The sequence below is a fragment of the Trichosurus vulpecula genome, chromosome 5, assembly GCF_011100635.1.
Source record: "Trichosurus vulpecula isolate mTriVul1 chromosome 5, mTriVul1.pri, whole genome shotgun sequence".
Classification (NCBI taxonomy): domain Eukaryota; kingdom Metazoa; phylum Chordata; class Mammalia; order Diprotodontia; family Phalangeridae; genus Trichosurus; species Trichosurus vulpecula.
The window spans coordinates 55239545-55265632 of NC_050577.1; the positions used below are offsets into that span (position 1 = coordinate 55239545).

At 37.3% G+C, this 26088-nt stretch overlaps 1 protein-coding gene across 2 annotated transcripts in view; it reads right to left on the reverse strand.

Annotated features, from left to right (window-relative positions):
* Nucleotides 1-26088, reverse strand: part of MINDY3 (MINDY lysine 48 deubiquitinase 3) — a 105784-nt gene that overhangs the window by 56908 nt on the left and 22788 nt on the right. For both annotated transcript variants that reach the window (XM_036761285.1, XM_036761286.1), the window contains exon 9: nucleotides 8915-8985. In XM_036761285.1, coding sequence (XP_036617180.1) covers nucleotides 8915-8985 — 71 coding nt within the window. The remainder of the gene's footprint in view (nucleotides 1-8914; nucleotides 8986-26088) is intronic.

Consider the following 26088-nt stretch of genomic DNA (forward strand, 5'->3'; position numbering starts at 1 on the left):
GGAGACCCTAAAATACAGATCTTAGGTCATCTAATGGGCTCATAATGAATATGAATATTTCTCTAAAAAATCAAGTGTACAGAACCCTTATAGTAAAAACAGTGCACTACAACTTTAACCATCATAGACGAGAAGTAACTAAATCAAAATGTTTAAAAAATCTGTAGTCTTCCAATGAAAGTTTATGACAAAAGAAGCACAAAATAATAACACTTAATAATTGTATAGTGCTTTCTATTTTATAGAATGCTTCCATATGTACTGTTTCTTTGGCTCCTCAGAGCAATTCCAGCTATGAGTAGGCATATCCCACTATTAAAATGAGGATGCTGCTGTTCCCATTTTAAAGAAAAGTAAATGGAAGCTAGTTGATTAAATGATCTGCCCACACTGACAGTGGCTGAGCTAGACCCATAATGCAGATGTCCTCAGTCTTAGACCCCATTACTTTCTCCAGTCAATCAGTGAGATAATAAACACTTGTTAAACACCTACTAGGTGCCAGGACCTGTGCTCAGTGATAGTGACACAAAGAAAGGCCAAAGACGGGCCCTGCCCTTAAGGAGCTCACAGTCTAATGGGGATGACAACATGCAAACAAACATGTACCAATAAGCTACAGACAGGAAAAATAGGGAATATCAACAGGGGGAGGCAGGAGACTTAAGAGGGGTTGGGAAAAGCTTCCTGCCAAAGGTGGGATTTTAGCTGGAACTTAAAGGAAGCCAGGGCAGGTGGAAGACAGAAATGTAGAACAAGAGCACTCCGGTGGGGGGAGGGGGGGGAAGGTGGGAGGGGAGAGAACAGCCAGTCAAAATGCCTGGAAGCAGGAGAGGGAGTCTCTTCATGGAACAGTCAGGGGGCCAGTGTCATGGGATCCAAGAGTATTTGGGGGAAGGAGGGTACAGGATGTAAGAAGACTGGAAAGGTATGTCAAGGGGTAGAAATTATGAAGGGCTTTGAACGCCAAATAGGATTTTATAGTTGATCCTGGAGGTGACAGGGCATCACTGGGTTTATTGATTATGGAGGTGACATGGTCAGAACTGTGCTTAAGGATTATCACTTTGATAACTGAGTGGAAGATGGACTGGAGTAGGGAGACTTCTGACAGGGAGACCTACCACTAGGCTACTGTAATAATCTAGGCATGTGGTGATAAGGGCCTGCACCAGGATGCAGGATAGTAGCAGTGACAGAAGAGAAAAGGGGGCAAATATGAAAGATGTTACAAAGGTAAAATTAACAGGCCTTGGCAACACTGAATATTGGGGATGGGGGTGGGTGAGAGAGAGAGAGGTGTAAAGGATGACACACAGGTTGTGAGCCTGGATGACTGGGGAGGTTTGGAAGGGGGGAGAATTCTGAGGGAAAGATGATGAGTACAGTTGAGATGTCTATGGGTCATCTAGGAAGATCACTTCTTCTTGTGATATTAATATTAATATTAGATATTGCAACTGCCTCCAGAAAAATCTGCTACATGTAATTAAGTGCCAAAACTAATGGCAGTATTTGACACCTTTTGCTCAATTGCCCACTTTACCAGTCCAATATTTTTTCCTCTGGGTTTCTGGGACACTCCTTTCATCTGGTTCTCTAGCAATCTGACCATTCCCTCTCAGGCTACTTTGTCAATTCAACAATCCGTCAAAATGCTCTCTATGTGACAGTCACTGTACTAAATTCGGGGGATATAAAGCAAAAGCAAAAGTCATCCTTGTCTTCAAGAAGCTTACATTCTTTACATTTATCCCCTAACTACGGAGTGCACCCCAAGACTATGTACTGGGTTTTCTCTTTATTTTTCTCTCTATACTCTTACATGGTGATCTTATCAAATCACACGGGTTCAAATTATATTATCTATATTCAGCTTTGATCTTCCTTCTGGTCTCACATCACTATTCAAAATGTTTGTCTCAAGCAAAACTGTTTTTTATCCCTCCCCACTCTACCTTCTGAACTCTCCTATCACTACTGAGGGCACCACCATCCTCCTAGACACCTGCACCTTGGTCACCCAAGATGTGAGATTAGTTGCAAAATACTGCTTCTATCTACATAGCATCTCTCACATGCTCCATCCTTCCTCACTTCTCCTAAGTGGTCTCTCTGCCTCTAACCTCTACCCTCTTCAGCATGCACTCCTCACAGATATCAAAGTAATTTTCCTAAAAAGCCAAGTCTAATCATATTATTTCACTACTCACCAAACTCCAGTGGCTCCCTATGGCCTCCAGAAACAAAAATAAACTTTTCTGTTTGGCAATTAAAGATCTTCACAACTTGACTCCTTAGTACCTTTGCCCAGTCTTCTCACACACTACAGAGTCTTTCTCATACTCTGCAACCCAGCTACACTGACCTATTTACTATGGCACACACTGGACACCACATCTCTTCTACTTGTGCTTTTGTACTGGCTATCCTCCAAGCCTGGAACGCCTTTCCTCTTTGCCTCCACCTCACAGTCTGATGGGGAAGAAAACATGCAAGCAACTATGTACCAATAAGATATATATGGGATAAATTAGAGATAATAAAATGAGGGAAAGTACTAGCATTAAGGGAGATTGGAAAAGGTCTCTTGTGGATGGTGGGATTTTCACTGGGACCTGAAAGAAGGCAATAGATGGAGATGAAGAGGAAAAATATTCCATATATGGGAAGGAGAGCTAGTATCAATGGATCAAAGAATATGTGGTGAGGAGTAAAGTATAAGATTGGAAAATTAGGTGGTAGTCAGGTTAGGGAGGGCTTTGAATGTCAAACAGAGGGTTTCATATTTGATCCTCAAGATGAAAAAGAACCAATGGAGTTAACTGAATGGGGGGGGGGCAGGGGTGACATGGTCAGACCTGCACTTTAGAAAGATCAATTTGATAGCTTAGTGGGAGGTAGACTAGGGTGGCTGAGGTAGGGAGAACAACCAAAAGGCTATTGTTCTATTCCAAGTATAAGGTGATGAAGGCCTCTACCAAGATGGTGGCAATGAAAGAGAAGAGAAAGGGTGTATATGAGAGATGTTACAAAGGTGAGAGCCATAGAACTTGGCAACAAATTAAACATGGGAGAAGGCAGGGAAGGCTTAGAGTAGACAAAGATGATATCTAGGTTGCAAACCTGAGCAACTAGCAGGTTAGTGGTACCTCAACAGTAATAGGGAGGATCAACAGTCAATAAATAATTACTAAGCATCTACTATGTGTCAGGCACTGTGCTAAGAAATAGGGATACAAATATGAAAAAATAATGACAGTCTCTGGACCTTACAATAAAATGAGGGAAGACAATACCCAAAAGGAAGCCAAAAAGGAGAGGGAGGTAAGGGAAAATATAGAAAGCACATGAAATGCCCTGCATGATGGAGAAGTCAGACAGAGAAGTTTCAAAGTAGCATAGCCAGGTGAGAAATGAGATGTTCGAGCTGAGCTCTCTTCTTAAATGAAAGTTTGGAATTTGTGGCCCTACCCTCTAATTAGAGAGGCAGGAGGTAGTGATGAGACAGAATACCCAGGCTGATAAAATCTTACAGGATGATAAGGTTGAGAAAAGATAGTAAGTTCAGTTTTAGACATGTTGAGTTTAAGATGTCTGACAGAGAAGAGATGTGAGTCCAGGACTGGATAAGTAAATCCAAGAATCACAGAGATAACTGAATTCATGGAAGCCACTGAGACTACAAAGTGAAATAGTTACAAAGGTAGAAGAGAAGATGGACCGGGAGAGAGCCTTGAGCATAACCTTGATGAAGATGCAACAAATGAAACTGAGGGGTAGTCAGACAGGCAAGAGAACCAGGAAAGAATATGTCATGGAAACCTAGAAAGATGAGCGTCAAGGAGAAGAGGGTGACTGGCAGTATCAAAGACAGAAGAGAGGTCAAGAAGAACAGGGATTGAGAAAAAGTCATTTGATTTGGCAATTAAGAGATCACTAGTAGCCCTGGAGAGAGCAATGTCAGTTGAATGACTGGGAAGCCAGACTGTGGAAAGTACAGAGAAGAAAAGAAGTAGAGGCATTGATTGTACCTGGCCTTCTCATGGAGTTTTTAGCCTCAGAAAGGATGAGACCTAGAATAATAGGCTAATGGGAATGGATTCAAATGATAGTCTTTTGAGGATGGAGGAGATCTGGGCATGAGTGCAGGCAATAGGAAAGCAGCCAGTTGACAGTGAGAGACTGAGGAGAAATGACAGAGTGGAATGATAGAGCCTTCAATCTGCTGGAGACAATGGGATGGAATGGGATCACTTGTGCATGTAGTGGGGTTCTGCACTGACAAGAACAAGAGCTTCATGTTCAAATGAGAGAGAGATGAAGGAGAAGATGGTTGGAGAAGGCAGAGGTGTGACCCTGGGCAAGTCATTTAATCAATACCTGCCTCAATTTCCTCATCTGTAAAAAGGGGATAATAATGATAATAACAGCACCTGCCTCCCAAGGTGGTTGTGAAAATAAAAGAAGAAAATGCTTGTAAAGTGTTTTGTAAACCTTAAAGCCCCATGTACATGTTAGTCATTACTATTTTTAACAACACTATTATTGGTATTATTGTTATGTGTGTTGAAAAGGGGAAAAGAGAGTTCTTGGTGAATGGTCTCAATTTTTTCAGTGAAATATACGGCAAATTTCTTAGGTGAGTAGTGGGTGGGATTAGAGGAATGGCTTGAGAAAGAAGAAAAAGGTTTGGAAAAGCCACTGTGGTGAGCGTGATAGTGAGTTAATCAGGATAGCCTTGCTGCAGTGAGGGCCTAGCAGAGATTAGGTTACATAAGTCTGTAGTGGATCCAGTCAGTAAGGTTTCACAATTTTCTCCAGCAAAATGTTTCCCTTCAAGCCTCAGCTCCATTGCCGACTTCTCTATGAAGCCTGCTCTCCCTTCCCTTGTATCCTCTCTCATAACACTTTGTGATCCTTGTTATATAATACATCAGTACTTTTATGTGTTTTATATATATTGTTTCCTTGAAGCTCTTGAGGGTAGAGGCTGTTTCATTTTTATCTCCATAGGGCCTATTACCTGTACATAGTAACAACTTAATAAATGCTTGTGAACTAACTGCTGTAAATAATGGTAAAGGCTGAATTAAATGCAAAATTGTGTAAATCATATAGTATGCTCTCATTCCCCAATAAGTGCTGAATTACTGCAAAGTTAAGAAAAACAAAGAGCTAATACCAATCATGGCCTAAAAGGACTAACAATCCATTTGCAAAAAAAATAAATAAATAAAATAAAGACAGAGTTTAGGGAAGTATTATAAACCAATGTAACAACTCTTGCTTTTTACTAGTGAATAATAATAGTTCAAAATGACACTCAATGTTAACATAGTCTCCAGAATCCATTTCTCTTGGCTGCCAAATCATTAGAAAAAGGATAGGAAAACGTCAAATTTAATTAAATTTGCCCAAATCCCCCAATGTTCTTGACTCTATTCCCCTAAGCAGCTGGCATAGAACAGATATATCGACTTTAAGCAGTATATCTTCAGTAATTTATAGATATGAGACAACACAGCTGCTGTTAACATATTAGTCATATTTAAACAGGATACAAAAATAGCAGTCGAAAAGGGAAAATTATTCTTCATTAGTATTCATAGAGAAGGCAGCCATATTAATCAATGGCTGAAAAAGACTATATATTTAGAAAATATCAAAATTCTGATCAAATGAAAAAATCCATGTTTACAATATCACAATTAGCATCATCATGACAACCAACCTTACATATCACTAGATTTCATATAAAAGCATATAGCCAAAACAAGCTGGAGAAATAATACATTTTTTCTTATCTTTCAAATACATATTCATTCTTCTGTACTGATTTAAAAAATAATTCAGAGATTTAAATACATTTTACTTAAGTCATTAGAGATTAAGTTTCATAACATTAACATTTTTTCATTGTGGTTATAAAATCTGCAAAAAATTCAAGAAGTATTGAGGTGGATTCTTCTCTATGCTTGGTTTTCTGTATAGACTACAGAAGGATAAGACATGGTCCTAGCTGTCAAAGAGCTTATGATCTAACTGGCAAAACTAACCCACATTACATAATAAGGAAAAACACAAGACAGGATATGTGTTAACAATGAAAACCAAAAAATAATGTATGCTGCTGAAAAGCACTCAACCCTCATATAGGTACCCAAGTGGCACCCTCCACATGAGAACCTACCAACTCAAGGTTAGTAAGTAGCGCACCCAAATCATCTGATCACAATTGCAGCTAGAACTTATTCAGGAAACTACTGACACACTCAGTGTTATTAACCGACTGCTAGTAGTTAATTTTAATAAAGCGAAATTTAGAGGCTCAAGTGGATTGAACAGACTTTTGTGGCCTCACCTGGGAATCCAACAACTTCCTATGATAGTGTCCTTAAGGGAAAATGAATCACAAATAGGCTAAGCATCTCTAGAAACCTTTAAATGATTTTCACATGGTATAAGGCCAAAGCCTTCAATTTTCCTGTCAGTGTACTCTCTGGATGCTGTTCAACTTATCAATATCCCTTTAAAAATGGCATATAATACTTTAAATGTGGTCTGATAAGGTAAGAATAGGGGACAGTAAGTTCCCTTTTCCCTAAGAATATGCCTCTCTTAATGCTGCCTGACATCTCATTAGCACACACAGGTTCATTGAGAGCAGGAACCTTGAGAGCATTTTTGTTTGTGTCCTTAGGGTCTAGCAGAGTACGTGGGAATTAATAATCACATGTTGATTGACTCATGCTAATCCTTCAGTCCCCCCAACTACAAAAAACAATTTACATAAATATTTTTCAGATTTGTAAGATTCTAGTAGCCTATATATTCAGGTTCAAGGTTAATATTTCATAATTAATGATGCATATAAAGCTAAAAGCAGCAACAGTGAGGGAGATGGACAAGCCAAGTGTTGTACCCCTAGAACTTACAAAATATTACAACAACTAGGAGAAAGCTCCCAGTGCACTGGATGGAACCTTTATAAGCATTTTTGGAAAGATATGGACAAAAAACTCACACTGGATAACAAATCAAAGAATGTGCAATCTGTCCAGTGTAGGGTCTGTTCATATTGGGTGGATCCAACAGCAACCACTCTGTGCTGTCAGATTTTCAATCAAAAATCTGAGGAAAGATTCTAGCAGCCAAATGCCTGGTAAATATAGAGCACCTACTCTAACCTGCTACTTTTACAGATGAGAAAAGCTGAATTGACTTGGCCAATATCTTGCAGGCAGTACTCTAAGTACTAAAGAAAGGCCTTGCATTTAAGACTTCTTGATCTTTAACTCCAAAGCCGGATGTCCTTCCCATTTTACTGCATTCCCTGTTAAAACCTGTCTTGTCCAGTGCATAAGGGTAGATTTAGATATGGGTAGTGATGCTCATCTTATCTGAATATTTTAGTGAACATCTTCTGTGTGATATATTATCTTCAAGGTTCTTGGAAAAGTAAATAGACTATTTAAAAAAACAATTTGCATGAGACAATATTACTACTATTACTATTTACTACTAACAATTTTAACATCAAATTTTAATAATTAAAATATTCTGCATGCAATTTTCTTAATAGCTACAGATACTACCTAATATTTTACCATTTTTTTATGACAACTTTATCAAAGGACTCACAAGAAAAAGGTGTGGCACTTGGTTGGTAGAGTCTAAAAAATAAAATAATACCAACTACATCTTATTTCCTGATAATGTCCAGTAATATTGCACTTGTCAGTATCTTTACGGCAGATACATGCAGAGCTCCATATATAATCATATACACTTTGTGTGTGTGTGTGTGTATGCATACAAACAAAAGCATGTTATGCTGCTGTATCCTAAGCACCCTTGGGCCCTTCTGTCATACAACCCCACCATGTTGTTTCTCTCTATCAGAATATAAACACCTTGAGTGTAGGGGCTGTTTTGATCTTTTTGAACTATTAGCAATGGCACTTTGCAAACAGTAAGCATTTAACACATGTTTTTCAATTCATTCCTATATGTACTCAGTGGGAAAGGCACCTGTTTTGTAGTATGCCAAGAGCTAGAAGCGAGTAAATGTGAGCTGAGCGGGAAAGGTCAAAATGGCAGACCAGAGTACAAACTCTAATTTATATGGAGGAAGTCACTGTTATAATAATAATATATTTATTGATCTTTAAGACAATTCTGCCTTTTTTATTATTGATGAATGAAGACAATGAGAACTAACAGAATATGAGACACAAAGGGAACGACAAGTTGGAGGGAAAGGAAGCAAAATATGATTATTAGTACATCATTTATTCTTATTATAAAATCCTACTATCATCAAGGACCTAAAATAGATGAAAGATTTTTCCTAAACCTGTCCCTTCCCCAAAAAAAGAAATGACACTTACATAAAGGTAAACCTTTAGAGACCATGGCTCCATAAAATAGATATTTTCAATATTCAAAAATTAAGTTCAGAGATAAATTTTACTGCCAAGGAAAGGATAAGAGGGTAACAAAATAAGAGTACTGACTGGTTTTTGCAGCTGGCAAAGATATAAGTTAGAATTTCAGATTTTAGCAAATTCTTTTCTTTTCCTCATAAAGTAGTAATACTACTACTAGTTGTAGATTTTGTTTTGGGGAGAAATATGAAAGCTCTGAACTTGAACTCTACTCATTTTGAAGGCTAGCAATTTATGGCAGCCCAAAATGTGTTTGTCTTCATGAGATAAATCAACATACTGACTCATTTATTATTTTCAGGCAATTAGACCAGTATATATTTAGAGTCACTAATGGCCAACCTTTGAACCTACAATATACTTTCAACATGTCCACTAACAACAGAATACACTCTAAGGTAGTCAAATATTCAAAAAATTACATTAAAGTTATTAATAAGTAGTATTTTAAAAAATCAACTTACCTTACAATATCTTAAAGATTCCATTAATGTTAAAAAGCCTATGGTTGCTTGTTTATGTATGCCAAGAAGTTCTGTTTAAAAGGGGAAAAAAAAAGGTCATTTTATTAATATAGAGATCTGCAAAACATTTTCTCAGTTTGGCTCAAAATTATCAATCTTTATTCTCTAATAAGGTTATAATTCCTATTTCTTAGTAACACTACTATTAGATCACACGGAATACCTATTTGTTATCATATGCCATTGACTCATATGTGGCGTGTGTGTAAAAGGAAAGGAAAGAAACCAACATAGTGGGATATTTAAGGACACATATATATGTATGTGTGTGTATTTATTTAAATTTTTAATGCTATCATAGATTCATATACTATTCATTTGGAGGACAGCAAATTCATTATTGGAAATAATAGCAGACCATAAATTTAAAGTTGGAAAGGATTTTAGAGGTCATCTAGCTCAACCCCCTCATTTCAGATGAGGGCTCTGACACCCAGAGAGCTTAAGTCACTTGCCAAGATCACATAGTTAAGTAAGTAGCCAAAATGACAGTTGAACTTACACTCTCTGGCTCCAAATCCACTGCTCTAACTACTATTTTGGCTCAAACATGTAAATTTTACAATTTAGGTATAAACGCTAAAAAACATCTTTACAAAATATTCCCAAGAGTAAGAAGCCTTTTATTATATGGCTCTGAAATCTATTAAACTACTGAGAATTGATAAAAATTGTAATTACTATTCATGTAAAATACTAACATAGTTGGTCCTTATTTCTTTTTAACATTACCAATAAAAATTATCAAGATTTTCCACTGTGTACTTCCACATTACCAAAATTGAGGACATTTATTGTAATATAGTAAACGCTGCTATACTTAGCAGATATAATAAAACCTCACCAATTCAAAACCAAACAAGGAGAATGTAACTTTGAATTAATGAAAATCTTGAATTATGAACTCTACCTGAAAATTTTATTCTCTCAAAAACAGCTCTCCAGAAATCCTGTTTATACCATTAACTGAGATTTTGCATTGTGTATGAGTTCAACAATTTTTTGGGTGCTGAAAAAGCAGACATTCTAGTAATAATTTATAAAGAGTACAAAGGTAAATGTCAATCCTTCCCCTATCTAAACCTTATAAATTCTGAATTAATATAATCAAAACTAAAAAGCTTTTTACCTGCCTGAAGACAACCTGAGTTTTTAACATCTTAATTTTCCGTGTCAGTATCTCTCCTCCCCCCAAATCTACTTTAAATTATGATGCAAAGTAGCTAAAACGTTTTTACATTCTTATCGAAAGCCAGGTAATAAACATCATTTCATTTGACAGAGTTCCCTTCATTTATAAGTAGAGCAAATAAAAATCTGCAACCCATTCTAGGAAGGTTTGTCGAATCACGCTTTTCTGCAGATGAGGGTCAAAATTTTTCATTGTAATAGTCTTGATCATTAAATAAACAGAATTCAAATCAGATTCAAAATACTTTAATTCACCTATACAGAATCAGGCCATTTTTAAAAACCATTTATTGCCCAAGAACGATGTGATTTAAAATGAGATTTGGCATACAATCTTCCTAATCTCATAAAATAGGATGGTGAAGGAAGTAACAAGGGATGTTGAGTGGTATCATGGAAAAAGAATTGGCTGAGGGGTCAGGAGGTCTGGAATTCAGTCTTGGGTGCATTACTGACTAGTTGCATGACTTTGTTCAAATTATAACTTCTGTGGGGTTCAGTTTTCTTATCTGTAAAATGAGGGGGTTAGAATAAATCATCTCATTATAGATAAAAATTCCATGATTCTCACAGGATACATTGTAAGGCAAAGCCTCTGTGTCTCTGTTTTACAAACAATTATGAATATTTATTACATATCATTAAGATATTAAATATGATCACGTGGGAAACTAATTCCCTGTTAGAAAAAATATGTTTCTTAAAATGTCTTTCTATTTCTGGAATAATACTAAAATTCCAAGTTCTCAAAGAATTGCAGAAGAATCACATAATCTTATCTGACAATGACATAAATGATACAATCACTAGAAACTTCAAGGTTACCCAGCTAGTAGTATTAATATTAGTGCTAAAATTCAGAATTTTAAAAAGTGATACACTGGTAACTTTTTATTTTGAAATCACAAGATCAATTTAGTTTAAACCTATATAGCAGGATAGGTACATTAAAAATAACCTTCTTAGTTCATAATGACTTTTAGGTAATTGAAAAAGATTGTAGCTGAAACTGATTCTAGGCAGAAAAATTCTCATTTCCTTTAAAGGAAATATTTAAGTTTTTGGAGAGTGAAGCCATATCCCCATAAATTAAAGAGATCAACTTATAAGACAAAAAGTTAGCAATGGACTGCTAAAAATGCAGGCTACCTTCTCCCCATACATCTACACCAACAAAATCCTGAAATTCTACCAGATGGAATAACAATAAAGAAATTTAATAAAAAGCTCAAGTAACTTCTTCCACTGAAGAATGCCACAAAAAGTCAGCTAATGCTCCCCCACCACCAGCGAAGCCTGCACCAGCACAGAGTAACCTCCGAGTTAAGACCAGAGATGACAAGGGACACACATAGCTTACAAAACTATCAGCAACTGTAGGAGTTGGAGTACTGGGCACAGGCCATTGGGTTCAGGGGCTTGAGGAGGCTCTTAAGACTCAATACTCTGAACTTCAAAGATCCAGCGGGGCTAAACCCTGGGAGCTGGAAGTAAGTGTAAGAATGTTGGAGGCTCAGGGCAAGACTGAGCAGGGCTGACAACCCCATCCAAAAGCTGAGCAGGGAGCTAAGCCTGGCCCTAGAAGAAAGCCTCAATTCAGGAAATAAAGTTGGAGACATGAGTAAATAAAAGAAAACACTGTGCAGTATTACAAATGACTTCAAATAACAACTGCAAACAGAGATTTAAGAAGAAACACATACACACACACTTATGAGAAATGAAGCAAGAACTCAATATGAAATGAAAGCTCATGAGGAAATAATTGGAAAGAGAATAAGCCGCTTAGAAGAGAAAGTGTCAGTCTTACATAAGAAAAGGAATCCTTGAAAACTAGAACAGGCCAAACAGAAACCAGTGATTCTATGAGAAAAGAAGACGTTTTAGAACAAAATTAAAAGCCTGAAAAAAAGATAAATTATAACAAAAATAGACTAGAAAAAAGGTCAAGATAATTCAAAAAATCATGGGCCACCCTTGAAAACCATGATTCAAAAACAAAAAGCAAAACCTAAGCACTATATTTCAAGATATCATAAATGAAAATGCCCACCTCTATTAGAATTAGAGGTCAGAGATAAAAAGAATCCACTGGTCATTTTGGAAAGAAACTCCAAAAGGAAAATCCTCAGGAATGAAACAGCTAAAATCAGAAACACAATCAAAGAAAAAAAATATAGCAAACACACAGAAAGAAGCAGTTCAAGTACCAGGGAATTATATTTAGGATCAAATAAAACCTGTCAGCTTCTACTAGTAATTAATTATCTTGGAATACAATACTCCAAAAGGCAAAATATATAGATTTACAATCATGAACATTTTACCCTACAAAGATGAGCATAATCTTACAGTGGAAAAAAAATAAACTTTTAATAGAATAGAGGTCTTTCACGTATTCTTGATGGAAAGATCACAGCTGAGTAGAAACTCTGAAATACAAACAAAAGAGAAACCTAGAAAGAAGAAAGTAACCTACAGAAATCTAAAAAGGCAAATTGATTTGAACAAACGGAATGTAATGCAAACATACTAACGGCGGAGAAGAAACAAGTTTTCCCTTCAGAACCTTAAATGTCTTGAAATCATATTGAGGGAGTTAAGGATGAAAAATGCAGAACCTAGAGGTAGATTAATTCTGTTCTGGTGGTCTTGGAAGAAGAAAGAGAAGGAAATGTAAAAGGAGGAATACATCAACGTAGAAATAAAGGAGGTGGGGGGGGGGGGCGGAGCCAAGATGGCCACGTGAAGGCAGCGTCTTACCGGAGCTCTCTCACAAGGTCTGTCAGATTCCTAAAAAAAAGTGAATTTGAGCAGATTTGAGAGAGTCAGAAACCACGAGCAGTCTGAGTGGGGCAAATTTCCGAGCCGGGAGAAACTGAAAGGCCGGAGGCACGAACCTGTAGGCTCGGAGAGTGCTCGGTGCGGAGCTGCTCCAGACCAAGGCGGAAGCGGCTGGCCGGGAAATCCACGTGGGAGATGGGCTGGGAGAAAGCTGGGCGCCCGAAATCGGGGGAGATCCCCAGGACTCCCAACACAAGACGGCAGTCTGTGGAAGCGATGAGAGGTAGTGCAACGCCACCCATGAAACACCGTCTCCAGAAGTTTGCAGCCCAAACATATTGAACGCTGCTTCCTGAACTTCCGGGAGTTCTTAATGTCCAGGTAAACAGCTCTAATCCCTCCCCTCCCCACCCAGAGAATCCCTCGGGAAAAAAAAAAAAAGAATGCTGGAACTGAGCAGAAAGTAGCGGGGCTTCAGTGGTCAAATAGCAGAAGTTCATTAGTCCCATAGGGGCAGAGTCGGCAGGGGTCAACGCCAGGAGCCCAGACGTAGCCTTGCTCCCCCAGGGGAAGTGCCAGACATCAGCTCAGACAACAAACAGCTGAGACCATTGCTGAAAAGCAAGTGCTGGAGAGCACCCACAGGGAGTGAGACGCCAGGGAGCCAGACCCGTCCCCCACACCTCAGGAAACTGAAGGTTATAATTCTAGACTCACAACCCCCAGAATAAGAAAGCTGGGACAGAAAGCCCTGAGACCCACAGATAGAAATTCGTTGTAAAGCCAGCAAAAGGCAAACCAACATGAAGAAGAACACAAAAAAACCGAGGACAATAGATTCTTTTTATGGAGACAGGCAGGATCAAAATATCAACATAGAAGAGGATAGCAATGACATGATAGATACATCAGATACCCCAAAGCTAATATGAACTAGTCTCCTGCCCAAAAAGCACTGCTGGAAGAGCTTTTAAAGGAGGATTTTAAAAACCAAATTAGGGAGCTAAAAGAAAATATGGAAAAAATGGAAAAAAGGGAGAAAAAATCCACTGATGAAATCAACTCCCTAAAGAATAAGATTGGCGAAATGGCTACGGAGATTCAGAATCTAGAGAGAGAAAAGGACACCCTGAGAGGCGAAATCAACCAATTGAAAATGGAGGCTCAAAAGCAAAATGTAAATACTAACTCATTAAAAATTAGACTTGAGCAAGTAGAAGCTAATGAATCTATGAGGCACCAAGAAGTAATAAAACAAAACGTAAAGAATGAAAAAATAGAAAAAAATGTGAAATATCTGATTGGCAAAACAACTGACCTGGAAAATAGATCCAGGAGAGACAATTTGAGAGTTATTGGTCTTCCGGAAATCCACGATGAAAAAAAGAGCCTTGACAGTATCTTAGAAGAAATTATCAAAGACAACTGCCCAGAGGTCCTAGAACCAGAGGGCAAAATAGTCATTGAAAGAATTCACCGATCACCCCCTGAAAGAGATCCCAAACTGAAAACACCAAGAAATATTATAGCCAAATTTCAGAGCTATAAACTCAAGGAGAAAATACTGCAAGCAGCTAAAAAGAAGCAATTCAAATATCGTGGAACTACAGTCAGGATCACGCAGGATCTCTCAGCTTCCACATTAAAAGACAGGAGAAATTGGAATATGATATTCCGAAGGGCAAAGGAGCTGGGACTACAACCAAGGATCAACTGCCCAGCAAAACTAAGCATAACTTTACAGGCAAGGCGATGGACATTCAATGAAATTAGGGAATTCCAGACCTTCCTGATGAAAAGGCCAGAACTCAATGGAAAATTTGATCTCCAAATACAAAACTCAAGAGAGACATAAAAAGGTAACCAGGGGGAAAAACCCCACAAACCTTATTAACCAATAAGGTTAGGTTGTTTTCATCTTTATGTGGGATTGTATCATCTGATGTATGTTTAATATATATATATATACACACACACACACACACACACACACAGACACATATAAGTCATTCGTGTGAATGGTACAGCTATTATGACAATTGAAAGAGATATACATAGGTTGTGAATGCCTGTATAAATTAACTGATGTAAAGATATAAAATATAAGTAAGAGATATAAAGGGAGGGCTATGAGAAGCGGTAAGGAGGTAGTAGAAAAGGGTAAATTACACCAAAGGAAGTGGCACAAAAACATATTATAGTAGAGGGAAAGAAGGGAGGGAGAAGAGCAGTATTTGAGCTTTACTGTCATCTGATCTAGTTCAAGAAGGGAATAACATACTCTGATAAGTTTAGAAATCTAACTTGTCCTACGGGAAGTGGGAGGGTAAGGGGGGAAAAAGGGAGGGGGGTGGTCAGAAGGGGGAGGAGAAGTAGCAAGTGGGTAACGGTAAGATAAGGGAGGGGAATAAAGAGGGAGGGTTAACTGAGGAAAGCGGCGGTCAAAAGCAAAACTTTGTTGAGGAGGAGAAGGGGAAAGGAAGAAATAAAAGCATAAACAGGGGGAATTAGGATGGAGAAAAAGACACAGATAGAAATCATAACCCTGAACGTGCAGGGGATGAACATTCTCACAAAACAGAAGCAGATAGCGAATGGATTAAAAACCATAATCCTACAATATGCTGTTTACAAGAAACGCATTTGAAACAGGGGGATACACATAGGGTAAAGGTAAAAGGCTGGAGTAAAATATATTGTGCCTCAGCTAAAGTAAAAAAAGCAGGTGTAGCAATCCTAATCTCAGACAAAGCAAAAGTAAAGATAGATTCAATTAAAAGAGATAAGGAAGGACATTATATCCTGCTAAAAGGCACCATAAACAATGAAGCAATATCATTGCTTAACATATATGCACCAAGTGGTAAGGCATACAAATTCTTAGAGGAGAGGTTAAGGGAGTTAGAGGAAGAATTAGACAGCAAAACTATAATATTGGGAGACCTCAACCTCCCCCTTTCTGAACTTGATAAATCTAACCTCAAAATAAATAAGAAAAAAGTGAAGGAGGTAAACAGAATTTTAGAAAAGGCACATATGATAGACCTCTGGAGAAAACTGAATGGGGATAAAAGGGAATATACTTTCTTCTCAAAAGTACATGGCACATACTCAAAAACTGACCATGTCCTAGGGCATAAAAACCTCACAATCCAGTGCAGAAAAGCAGAAGTAGTCAATGCATCCTTTTCAGATCATGATGCAATAAGAATCATTTTTAATAAAGTACCATGGAAAAATAAGCTAAAAACTAATTGGAAACTAAATAATTTAATTCTAAAGAATGAGTTGGCCAAAGAACAAATCAGAGAAACAATTAATAATTTCATTCAAGAGAATGATAATAATGAAACAACATACCAAAACTTATGGGATGCAGCAAAAGCAGTTCTTAGGGGAAGTTTTATATCTCTAAATGCCTACATGAATAAAATAGGGAAAGAGGAGATCAATGATCTGGGCATACAGCTGAAAAAGCTAGAAAAAAGGCAAATTGAAAATCACCAATTAAATACGAAATTAGAAATACTGAAAATCAAAGGAGAGATTAATAAAATTGAAACCAAGAAAACTATTGAATTAATAAATAAAACAAAGAGCTGGTTTTATGAAAAAAAACCAATAAAATTGATAAACCTTTGGCCAATTTGATTAAAAAAAAGAAAGAAGAAAATCAAATTACCAGTATCAAAAATGAAAAGGGTGAGGTCACCTCTACTGAAGAGGAAATCAAAACAATAATTAGGAATTATTTTGCCCAACTGTATGTCCATAAATTTGACAACCTTAGAGATATGGATGAATATCTACAAAAACATAAACTGCCCAGGCTAACAGAGAAGGAAGTGAAATTTCTTAATGACCCCATATCAGAAAAAGAAATTGAGCAGGCCATCAACGAACTCCCTAGGAAAAAATCTCCAGGGCCAGATGGTTTTACATGTGAATTCTATCAAACATTTAAAGAACAACTAATTCCAATACTTTGTAGACTATTTGGGAAAATAGGTGAAGAAGGAGTCCTACCAAATTCTTTTTATGACACAAATATGGTACTAATACCCAAACCAGGTAGAGTTAAAACAGAGAAAGAAAATTATAGACCAATTTCTCTAATGAATATTGATGCAAAAATTTTAAATAAAATATTAGCAAAAAGATTGCAGCAACTCATTACGAGAATAATACACTATGACCAGGTAGGATTTATTCCAGGAATGCAAGGCTGGTTCAATATTAGGAAAACTATTAGCATAATTGACCATATCAACAACAAAACTAGCAGAAACCATATGATCATCTCAATAGACGCAGAAAAAGCCTTTGACAAAGTACAACACCCATTCCTATTAAAAACACTAGAAAGCATAGGAATAAGGGGAACCTTCCTCAAAATTATAAATAGCATCTACCTAAAACCATCGACAAGCATTATTTGTAATGGGGATAAACTAGATGCATTCCCAATAAGATCAGGGGTGAAACAAGGATGTCCATTATCACCCCTATTATTCAATTTGGTACTAGAAACATTAGCTGTAGCAATAAGAGAAGAAAAAGAAATTGAAGGAATTAGAATAGGAAAAGAAGAAACTAAATTATCACTTTTTGCAGATGATATGATGATTTATCTAGAGAATCCTAGAGAATCAAGTAAAAAACTACTTGAAATAATAAACAAATTTAGCAAAGTTGTAGGATATAAAATAAACCCACATAAATCCTCAGCATTCCTATACATTACTGACAAAGCCCAACAGCAAGAGATAGAAAGAGAAATTCCATTCAAAGTTACTGAAGGCACTATAAAATATTTGGGAGTCTATTTGCCAAGACAAACCCAGGGCCTATATGAACATAACTATGAAACACTTTTCACGCGAATAAAATCAGATCTAAATAAATGGAGAAATATCAGTTGCTCATGGTTAGGCTAAGCTAATATAATAAAAATGACAATTCTACCCAAATTAATCTATCTATTCAGTGCCATACCAATTGAACTACCAAAAAATTATTTTACTGAGCTGGACAAAATAATAACAAAATTCATTTGGAAAAACAAGAGGTCTAGAGTATCTAGGATATTAATGAAAAGACATGCTAGAGATGATGGCTTAGCCACACCAAATATTAAACTGTACTACACAGCAGCAGTCATCAAAACTGTCTGGTACTGGTTAAGAAACAGGGGTGTGGATCAGTGGAATAGCATAGGTATACAAGTAGGTGAAATCAGCAAGTTTAGCAATCTACTCTTTGATAAACCCAAAGAGGCCAGTTTCTGGGCTAATAATTCACTATTTCACAAAAACTGTTGGGAAAATTGGAAAATGGTAGGACAAAAACTGGGCATAGACCAATATCTTACACAATATACCAAAATAAAGTCAAAATGGGTTCATGATTTAGGAGTAAAAGTTGATACTCTAAGTAATTTGGGAAAGCAAGGAATACTTTACTTACCAGATTTGTGGAAAAGTAAAGAATTCATGACCCAACAAGAGATAGAAAGCATTACAAAATGCAAAATAGATAATTTTGATTATGTCAAATTGAAATGTTTTTGTACAAAAAAAGCCAATGCAACAAGAATTAGGAGGGAAGCAGAAAATTGGGAGAAAATCTTTGCAACTAGTATCTCTGATAAAGGCCTCATCTCTAAAATATACAGGGAGCTGAGCCAAATATATAGGAATACAAGCCATTCCCCAATTGAGAAATGGTCAAAGGATATGAACAGGCAGTTTTCAGAGGAAGAAATTAAAGCTATCTGTAGGCATATGAAAAAATGCTCTGGATCACTACTGATTAGAGAAATGCAAATCAAAACAACTGTTAGATACCACATCTGTCCTGTCAGATTGGCTAAAATAACAAATCAGGAGAATGATAAATGCTGGAAAGGATGTGGGGAAATTGGAACATTGTTGCATTGCTGGTGGAGTTGTGAGCTGATCCAGCCATTTTGGAGGGCATTTTGGAACTATGCCCAAAGGGCTATAGAAATGTTCATACCCTTTGACCCAGCAATACCACTTCTAGGGTTGTATCCCAAAGAAATCACGCAAGCCGGAAAAGGACCCATATGTACAAGAATATTTATAGCAGCTCTCTTTGTGGTAGCCAAGAATTGGAAAGTAAAGGGATGCCCATCAATTGGGGAATGGTTGAACAAGCTGTGGTATATGAAGGTGATGGAATACTATTGTGCCATAAGAAATGGGGATGATGCAGACTTCATAACAACCTGGAAAAACCTACACGACATAATGCTGAGTGAGCGGAGCAGAGCTAGGAGAACGTTGTGCACAGCCACAGATATATGGATTCCGTGAGGACCAACCCTGACATACTGCGCTTTTCTCAGCAACCTAAAGGGCAAGGACAACTCCAGGGGACTCACGATGGAGAATGCTATCTTCATTCAGAGAAAGAACTGTGAAGTTTGAATACAGACTGAGGCACACTACATGCTCGCCTTTTCTGCTTCTCTTTTGTTTTTGGGGTTTTTTTTTTTTGGTTCTGTTTCTTCTTTCTCATGATTTATTCCATTGGTCAAAATTCTTCTCCATGACTTGACTAGTGCATAAATTAATTCAATGCGACGTTACACATGACAGTTATATGAGACTTCATGCCGTCTTGGGGAGGGAGGGGAGAAAAACTGGAACTCAAAACCATGTACAACCGTGTGTGGTAAACTAAAAATAAATAAAGAAATTTATAAAAAAAAACAACAAAAAAAACAAACAAAAAAACCCCTAAAAACAGTCCATTTAGTCCAGTTTAGGAAATTCTAACAATCTGATTGAAATGGAGAGTTAAAGCTCTTGGCGGATTTGTCTGCGGGCTGTTTGTGTACTTTTTTAAAAAAAATTCACAGAAATACTCACTTAATCCAAGCCATATCTGTCAATAATGCATGTGACAAATGGTCATCCAGGTTCTGAATGAAGACTTCCAGTGAGGAAGAGCCCATTCTGGATGGCAGGTCATTAAAATTCTGACGGGCCCTAATTTTTAGGAAGTTTTATTTTCCACCATACCAAAATTTGCCTCCTTGCACCTTTTACTCTTAGTTGTGCTCTTAGCTGTGTCCTCTGAGGTCCAGAACAAGTCTAATCTCTCTATCCTTCAAATATTTGAAAACAGCTACCATGTCCCTCTTACAGTTTATCTTCTTCAGTCTAAACATCCCTAGTTCTTTCTAAAGATTATGCCATGAACTTGAAGATTCATAATACCTGCTGCCCTCTACTGGATGCTCCTTAGTTTATCAAAGTTTTTTTTCTTAAAATGTGACACCCAAACCCAAAAACAATACTTGGAAAGTGGTTGGATTAGGGCAAGAGACCATTGTCTTACTAGTCCTGCACACTATCTCTCTCTTAATGCAGTCTAAGATTTCAGTAGGGTTTTGGTTTTTGTTTTGTCATCACTATAGCATACCTTTGACATCTATCAAGCTTTGCAGTCCATTAAAACCCCCAAACTTTTTCAAATGAAGTGTTATATAGTCATAACTGCCCTACCTTGTATTTACAAAATTAATTTTTCAACTTGTATAAAGCTCTAATTTATCTTTATTAAATTTCATCCTAATTAATAATTCTGGGCAAATATAAATAGAATAAGGGCTATGACTAAAGGTTTTCAAGGCCCATTTCCTCTCATCTCATTTTTTTAAGAATTATAATCCTATTTTTAAAGTCTTCTGGCTCATACTTTGAATCTCTAATAATGTCAAGATCATCTTATAATCTCCATATATACAGCATTTCTTTACATTTTTCATTAAAACTATTACTTAAAAAATGTTGCATACTGAGATCATTCATATTCTAAGCACTCAAATGGTAGGAAAGGGGTGCTTCCTGGATTGTATATGCTTGTAGTAGTATCATATTTCAGAGAACTGAAACAATTTTCACAATGATGGGCATCCTCCCCCCACCCAAGCCTTCTCGTCACATATCACTCTTGTTCATATCTTCCTATAAACCCATCTACTCACCATGGAAGCCTTCTTCTTAGTTTCAACACCACACAGTAATGTTAGTGTCTACTTTTACTTAATTCTAATCCCAGGCTGAGAACTTGCAGAACTCAGACCTGAGTGAGAGCAATTAGATTTTGTCCTGGATCAGGGTATTTTGGGAGCACTGAAAGCTTGCAGATTCTGATTCTGAGCTATGTCTTACATCCTAGAATAATACAATACATAATACCCAAAGAAAACAGCCATAGGACCAGCCCAGGTTATTCCTCCAGATGGGTGCAGAGCCTTACTCAGACAGGTCCAAAGTCAGGAGGCTGGAAGTCAAAAGCTGGGAGAATGAGCAAACAAAAATAGAATCCCACGATAAAAAGCTATTATAATGACAGGTATGTTCAAGATAAACAAAGAGAAGAAAATGAGTATAAAATACCCATATGCAAAGCCTCAAAGAAAAGCACAAGCTGGGCATAAATTAAACTTGATTTCCCAGAAGAGATGAAGCAAGAGTTTAAAAAGTAGTGAAAGGGGGCGAAGCCAAGATGGTGGTGTACAAACAGGGACTTGCTTGAGCTCTCCCCCAAATCCCTCCAAACACCTGTAAAAAACGACTCTAAACAAATTCTAGGGCTACAGAACCCATGAAAAGACAGAGTGAAACAAGTCTCCAGCCCAAGATGGCCTGGATGGTGGTTAGGAATGGTCTACCATACTGTGCTGGGAGCAGAGCACAACCTGGTGTGGGCTGCTCCAGGACAGACCAGGCCAGAGCAGAAAGGGTGGAGCATGCCTCAGGGCACTGAATCACTGGCAGCTGTGGTGGTTTCCTGACTTCTCAACCCATAAACAACAAAGACAACATAGCAGGTCAAAGTCCTGGTTGGCAGTCCTTGGGGGAAGAGGAGCGCTGCGTGTGGCAGAGCTTGGAGTGGCTGTGGAGAGAGAGTCTTTCTGGTAGTTACATAGCAGAAAGAACTGCTTGCACTCACAAGCCAGAGCACAGGCCAGGAGAGGAGTATCATACCACCTCAGAATAAAAGTAACTGAAAACAGCAGTGCCAAACCCCTGAAGCTTGGGACAGAGCACTCTCCACTCTGGAAGCAGTCATGCCCTGACGAAGACCTCAAAAATCAAGTAATTGGCTGGGAAAATGAGCAGGCAGCACAAAAGGACTTTAGTGACAAAGAAGATCAAAACATACAGCCAGAAGAAGTCAACAAACTTAAAGATCCTACATCAAAAGCCCCTAAGAAAAATATGAATTGGTCTCAGGCCATGGAAGAGCTCATAAAGGATTTGGAAAAGCAAGTTAGAGAAGTAGAGGAAAAATTGGGAAGAGAAATGAGAGGGACGCAAGAAAATGATGAAAAACAAGTCAACGGCTTGCTAAAGGAGATCCCCCCCAAAACACTGAAGAAAATAACACCTTATAAAACAGACTAACTCAAATGGCAAAAGAGCTCCAAAAAGCCAATGAGGAGAAGAATGCCTTAAAAAGCAGAATTGGCCAAATGGAAAAGGAGGTCCAAAAGACCACTAAAGAAAATAATTCCTTAAAAATTAGAATGGAGCAAATGAAAGTTAATGACTCTATGAGAAATCAAGAAATTATAAAACAGAACCAAAAGAATGAAAAAATGGAAGACAATGTGAAATATCTTATTGGAAAAACCACTGACCTGGAGAAGAGATACAGGAGAGATAATTTGAAAATCACTGGACTACCTGAAAGCCATGATCAAAAAAAAGAGCCTAGACATCATCATTCAAGAAATTATCAAGGAAAACTGCCCTGATATTCTAGAACCAGAAAGTAGAAATTGAAAGAATCCACTGATCACCTCTTGAAAAAGATCCCAAAAAGAAAACTCCTAGGAATATTGTAGACAAATTCCAGAGATCCCAGATCAAGGACAAAATACTGCAAACAGCCAGAAAGAAACAATTTGATTATTGCGGAAACACAATCAGAATAACACAAGATCTAGCAGCTTCTACATTAAGGGATCAAAGGGCTTGTAATATGATATTTCAGAGGTCAACGGAGCTAGGATTAAAACCAAGAAATCACCTACCCAGAAAAACTGAGTATCATGCTCCAAGGCAAAATATGGATTTTCAACAAAATGGAGGACTTTCAAGCTTTCTCAGTGAAAAGACCAGAGCTGAATAGAAAATCTGACTTTCAAATACAAGAATCAAGAGAAGCATGAAAAGGTAACAGAAAAGAGAAATCATAAGGGACTTACTAAAGTTGAACTATTTACATTCCTACATGGAAAGATGATATTTGTAACTCGTAAGACCTTTCTCAGTATTAGGGTAGTAGAAGGGAATATATATATATATATATAGACAGAGGGCACAGGGTGAGGTGAATATAAAGAGATGATACCTAAAAAAATAAAATTAAGGGGTGAGAGAGGAATATATTGGGAAAAGGAGAAAGGTGGAGATAGAATGTGGCAAATTATCTCACATAAAAGTGGTAAGAAAAACCTGTTATAATGGAAGGGAAGAAGGGGTAGGTGAAAGGGAATGAGTGAACCTTGCTCTCATCAGATTTGGTTTAAGGAGGGAAAGTTGGTGGGAGGGGATAAGAGGAGGGGGATGACAGAAGGGAGAGCAGATTGGGGGAGGAGGTAGTCAAAAGCAAACACTTTTAAAAAGGGACAGGGTCAAAGGAGAAAACTGAATAAAGGGGGACAGGATAGCATGGAAGGAAATATAGTTAGTCTTTCACCACATGACTATTATGGAAGTATTTTGCATAATGATACATGTATAACTTATAGTGAATTGCTTGCCTTCTCAAGGAGAGTGGGTGGGGGAGGGAAGAAGGGAGAGAAATTGGAATTCAAGGTTCTAAAAACAAATGTTAAAAAAACTGTTTTTACATGCAACTGGGAAATAAGATATACAGACAATGGGGTACAGAAATCTATCTTGCCCTACAAGAAAGTAAGGGGATAGGGGATAAAGGAGGGGAAGTCAGGTGATAGATGGGAGGGCAGACTGGAGAAAGGGGCAATCAGAATATATGCCATCTTGGGGTAGGGGGAGGGTAGAGATGGGGAGAAAATTTGCAACTCAAAATCTTGTAGTCTTGTGGAAATGAATGTTGAAAACTAAAAATAAATTAAAAAAATAAAAATAAAAAAGTAGCGAAAAATGCTTTAATAAGTGAATTGAGAGCATTAGAGGGGGAAAAACAGAAAAGAAACAAAAGCTATGGAAGAAAGAATTGGAAAGGGAATTAACAGTTTGGCAGAATAGGTACAAAATTTTGTCTCCCCAACAAACTAAGTTAGAATGGCCCAAACTGAAGCCAATGACTCCATGAGACAAGAAATATTAAAATAAAGCGAAAAGACTGAAAATATAAAAGAAAAATGTAAGGTAACACTCATAGCAAGAACAATTCACCTGGAACAGAGACTAAGGAGAAAAAAAAATAAAGAATCATTGGATTACCTGAACATCATGACAAAAATAAAAGAGCCTAGTCATATTTCAATAAATCTTAAAAGAAAATTGCCCAAGACCCTTAGGACCAGGGGACTAAGCACACTGGTCACCTCCTGAAAGAATCACCTGAACTCCCAGGAACATTAGTTCTAAAATTTAGTGTCTAAGGCAAAGAAAAAAAAATATTTCAAACAGCCAGAAGAAAAGAATTTAAGTATTGAAGTGCCAGAGTCACTATCACATAATTTAGTAGCCACTGCTATAAATGAATAAAGAGCTTGGAATACCATATTACTGAAACAAAGGATATAGAATTAGAGCAAAGATAATTTATTCAGAAAAGCTGAATATAAACCTACAAGAAAAAAAAAATTGACCTTCAATGAGATAGAGGACTTCCAAGCATTTCTGGTGGAAAGACCAGAGCTGTGTAGAAACTCTGAAGTTCAAACTCAAGAGTGAAGAGAAACATAAAGAAGATAAACACAAATGAAAAATCTTATGAGATTAAGCAAGGATGAATTGCTTATATTCAAATATGGAAAGATGTACTTGTCCCCTTTGAACTCTATCATCATCAGGGGACAAAACCTAGGACTGGTTCTGTAAAGTCTTGTTGATCTTAAAAGAAGAATGGAAAGAGAGAGGAAGAGAAATATATTAGGGAGGGAGCACAGGGAAAGGAAAAGGAAAGTTAAGGAAAATTAGTTTCACATAATCAGGGTACACAACTACACATTTATACAAACAACCAGGAAGGGACTGGAGAAGCAGCTGGCATTTGAACCTCACTCTCACCTACACTGGTCAAAGGAAGGAAGAATCATTTCATTTTTCATATTTGTATTCTTAGCACCTAGCACAATAGCTTATAAAAGCAAATGCTTAATAATGCTCCTGAATTGGACTGAGGACAAGAAAGACAAATGAAAGAAACTGCCACAGAACTGCATGGCTCTAAAGTTAACAATTTACTGTTTATCATTCTGCTAAATGCATGGATTTGCTATTGCTGGTAGGGATCTATATGAAGGGGATGTATTCACAAGGCCACTAATTATACTTTCTTCAGTATACTGTGAATCTCCTAACTATGAATATTATCTTCTTCCTCACTAAAGGTCTGCCACTCTGATGAACAAAGGTTTCTAATAATATATTTCTGATGGGACTACATACAGAGATGGATACCATCTAATTTCCAGTGTAGTATATGAGACAGGGGGACTCAAAGGAATGGGTCTATTTGTTACCAAATAAGAGAAAAAGGAGTTGGAAGCAAAGTAGAGAGAAAAACGAATTAAGATTGTCAAGAAAATCAGAATCTCCTCCCAGCTTAGCCAGTAACTAGCTAATAAGTCACTTTAACCTCCTTGGGCTTCAGTTCCCTCATTTGCAAAGCAAATGAGTCTGATGATCCTGAAGGTCTCTTCTAGCTCTAGAACTTGGTGATTTTAAGCTTTTAGGTAGAGGGGAGGATATACGTTTCTGTAGTTTTCTCCATGAAACTCTTCTCTCAGCTACCTGGCACTAAAACATTTCTAAGACATCCTTATAAAGTCCTGTTAAAAAAAATCACATTTATGGTAAAAATAATGATTAAAAAAGAAACCATGTCATCATTTTAAATGCAGTTATTGTTGTATGGCTTTATTCTTATAGAACGCCATA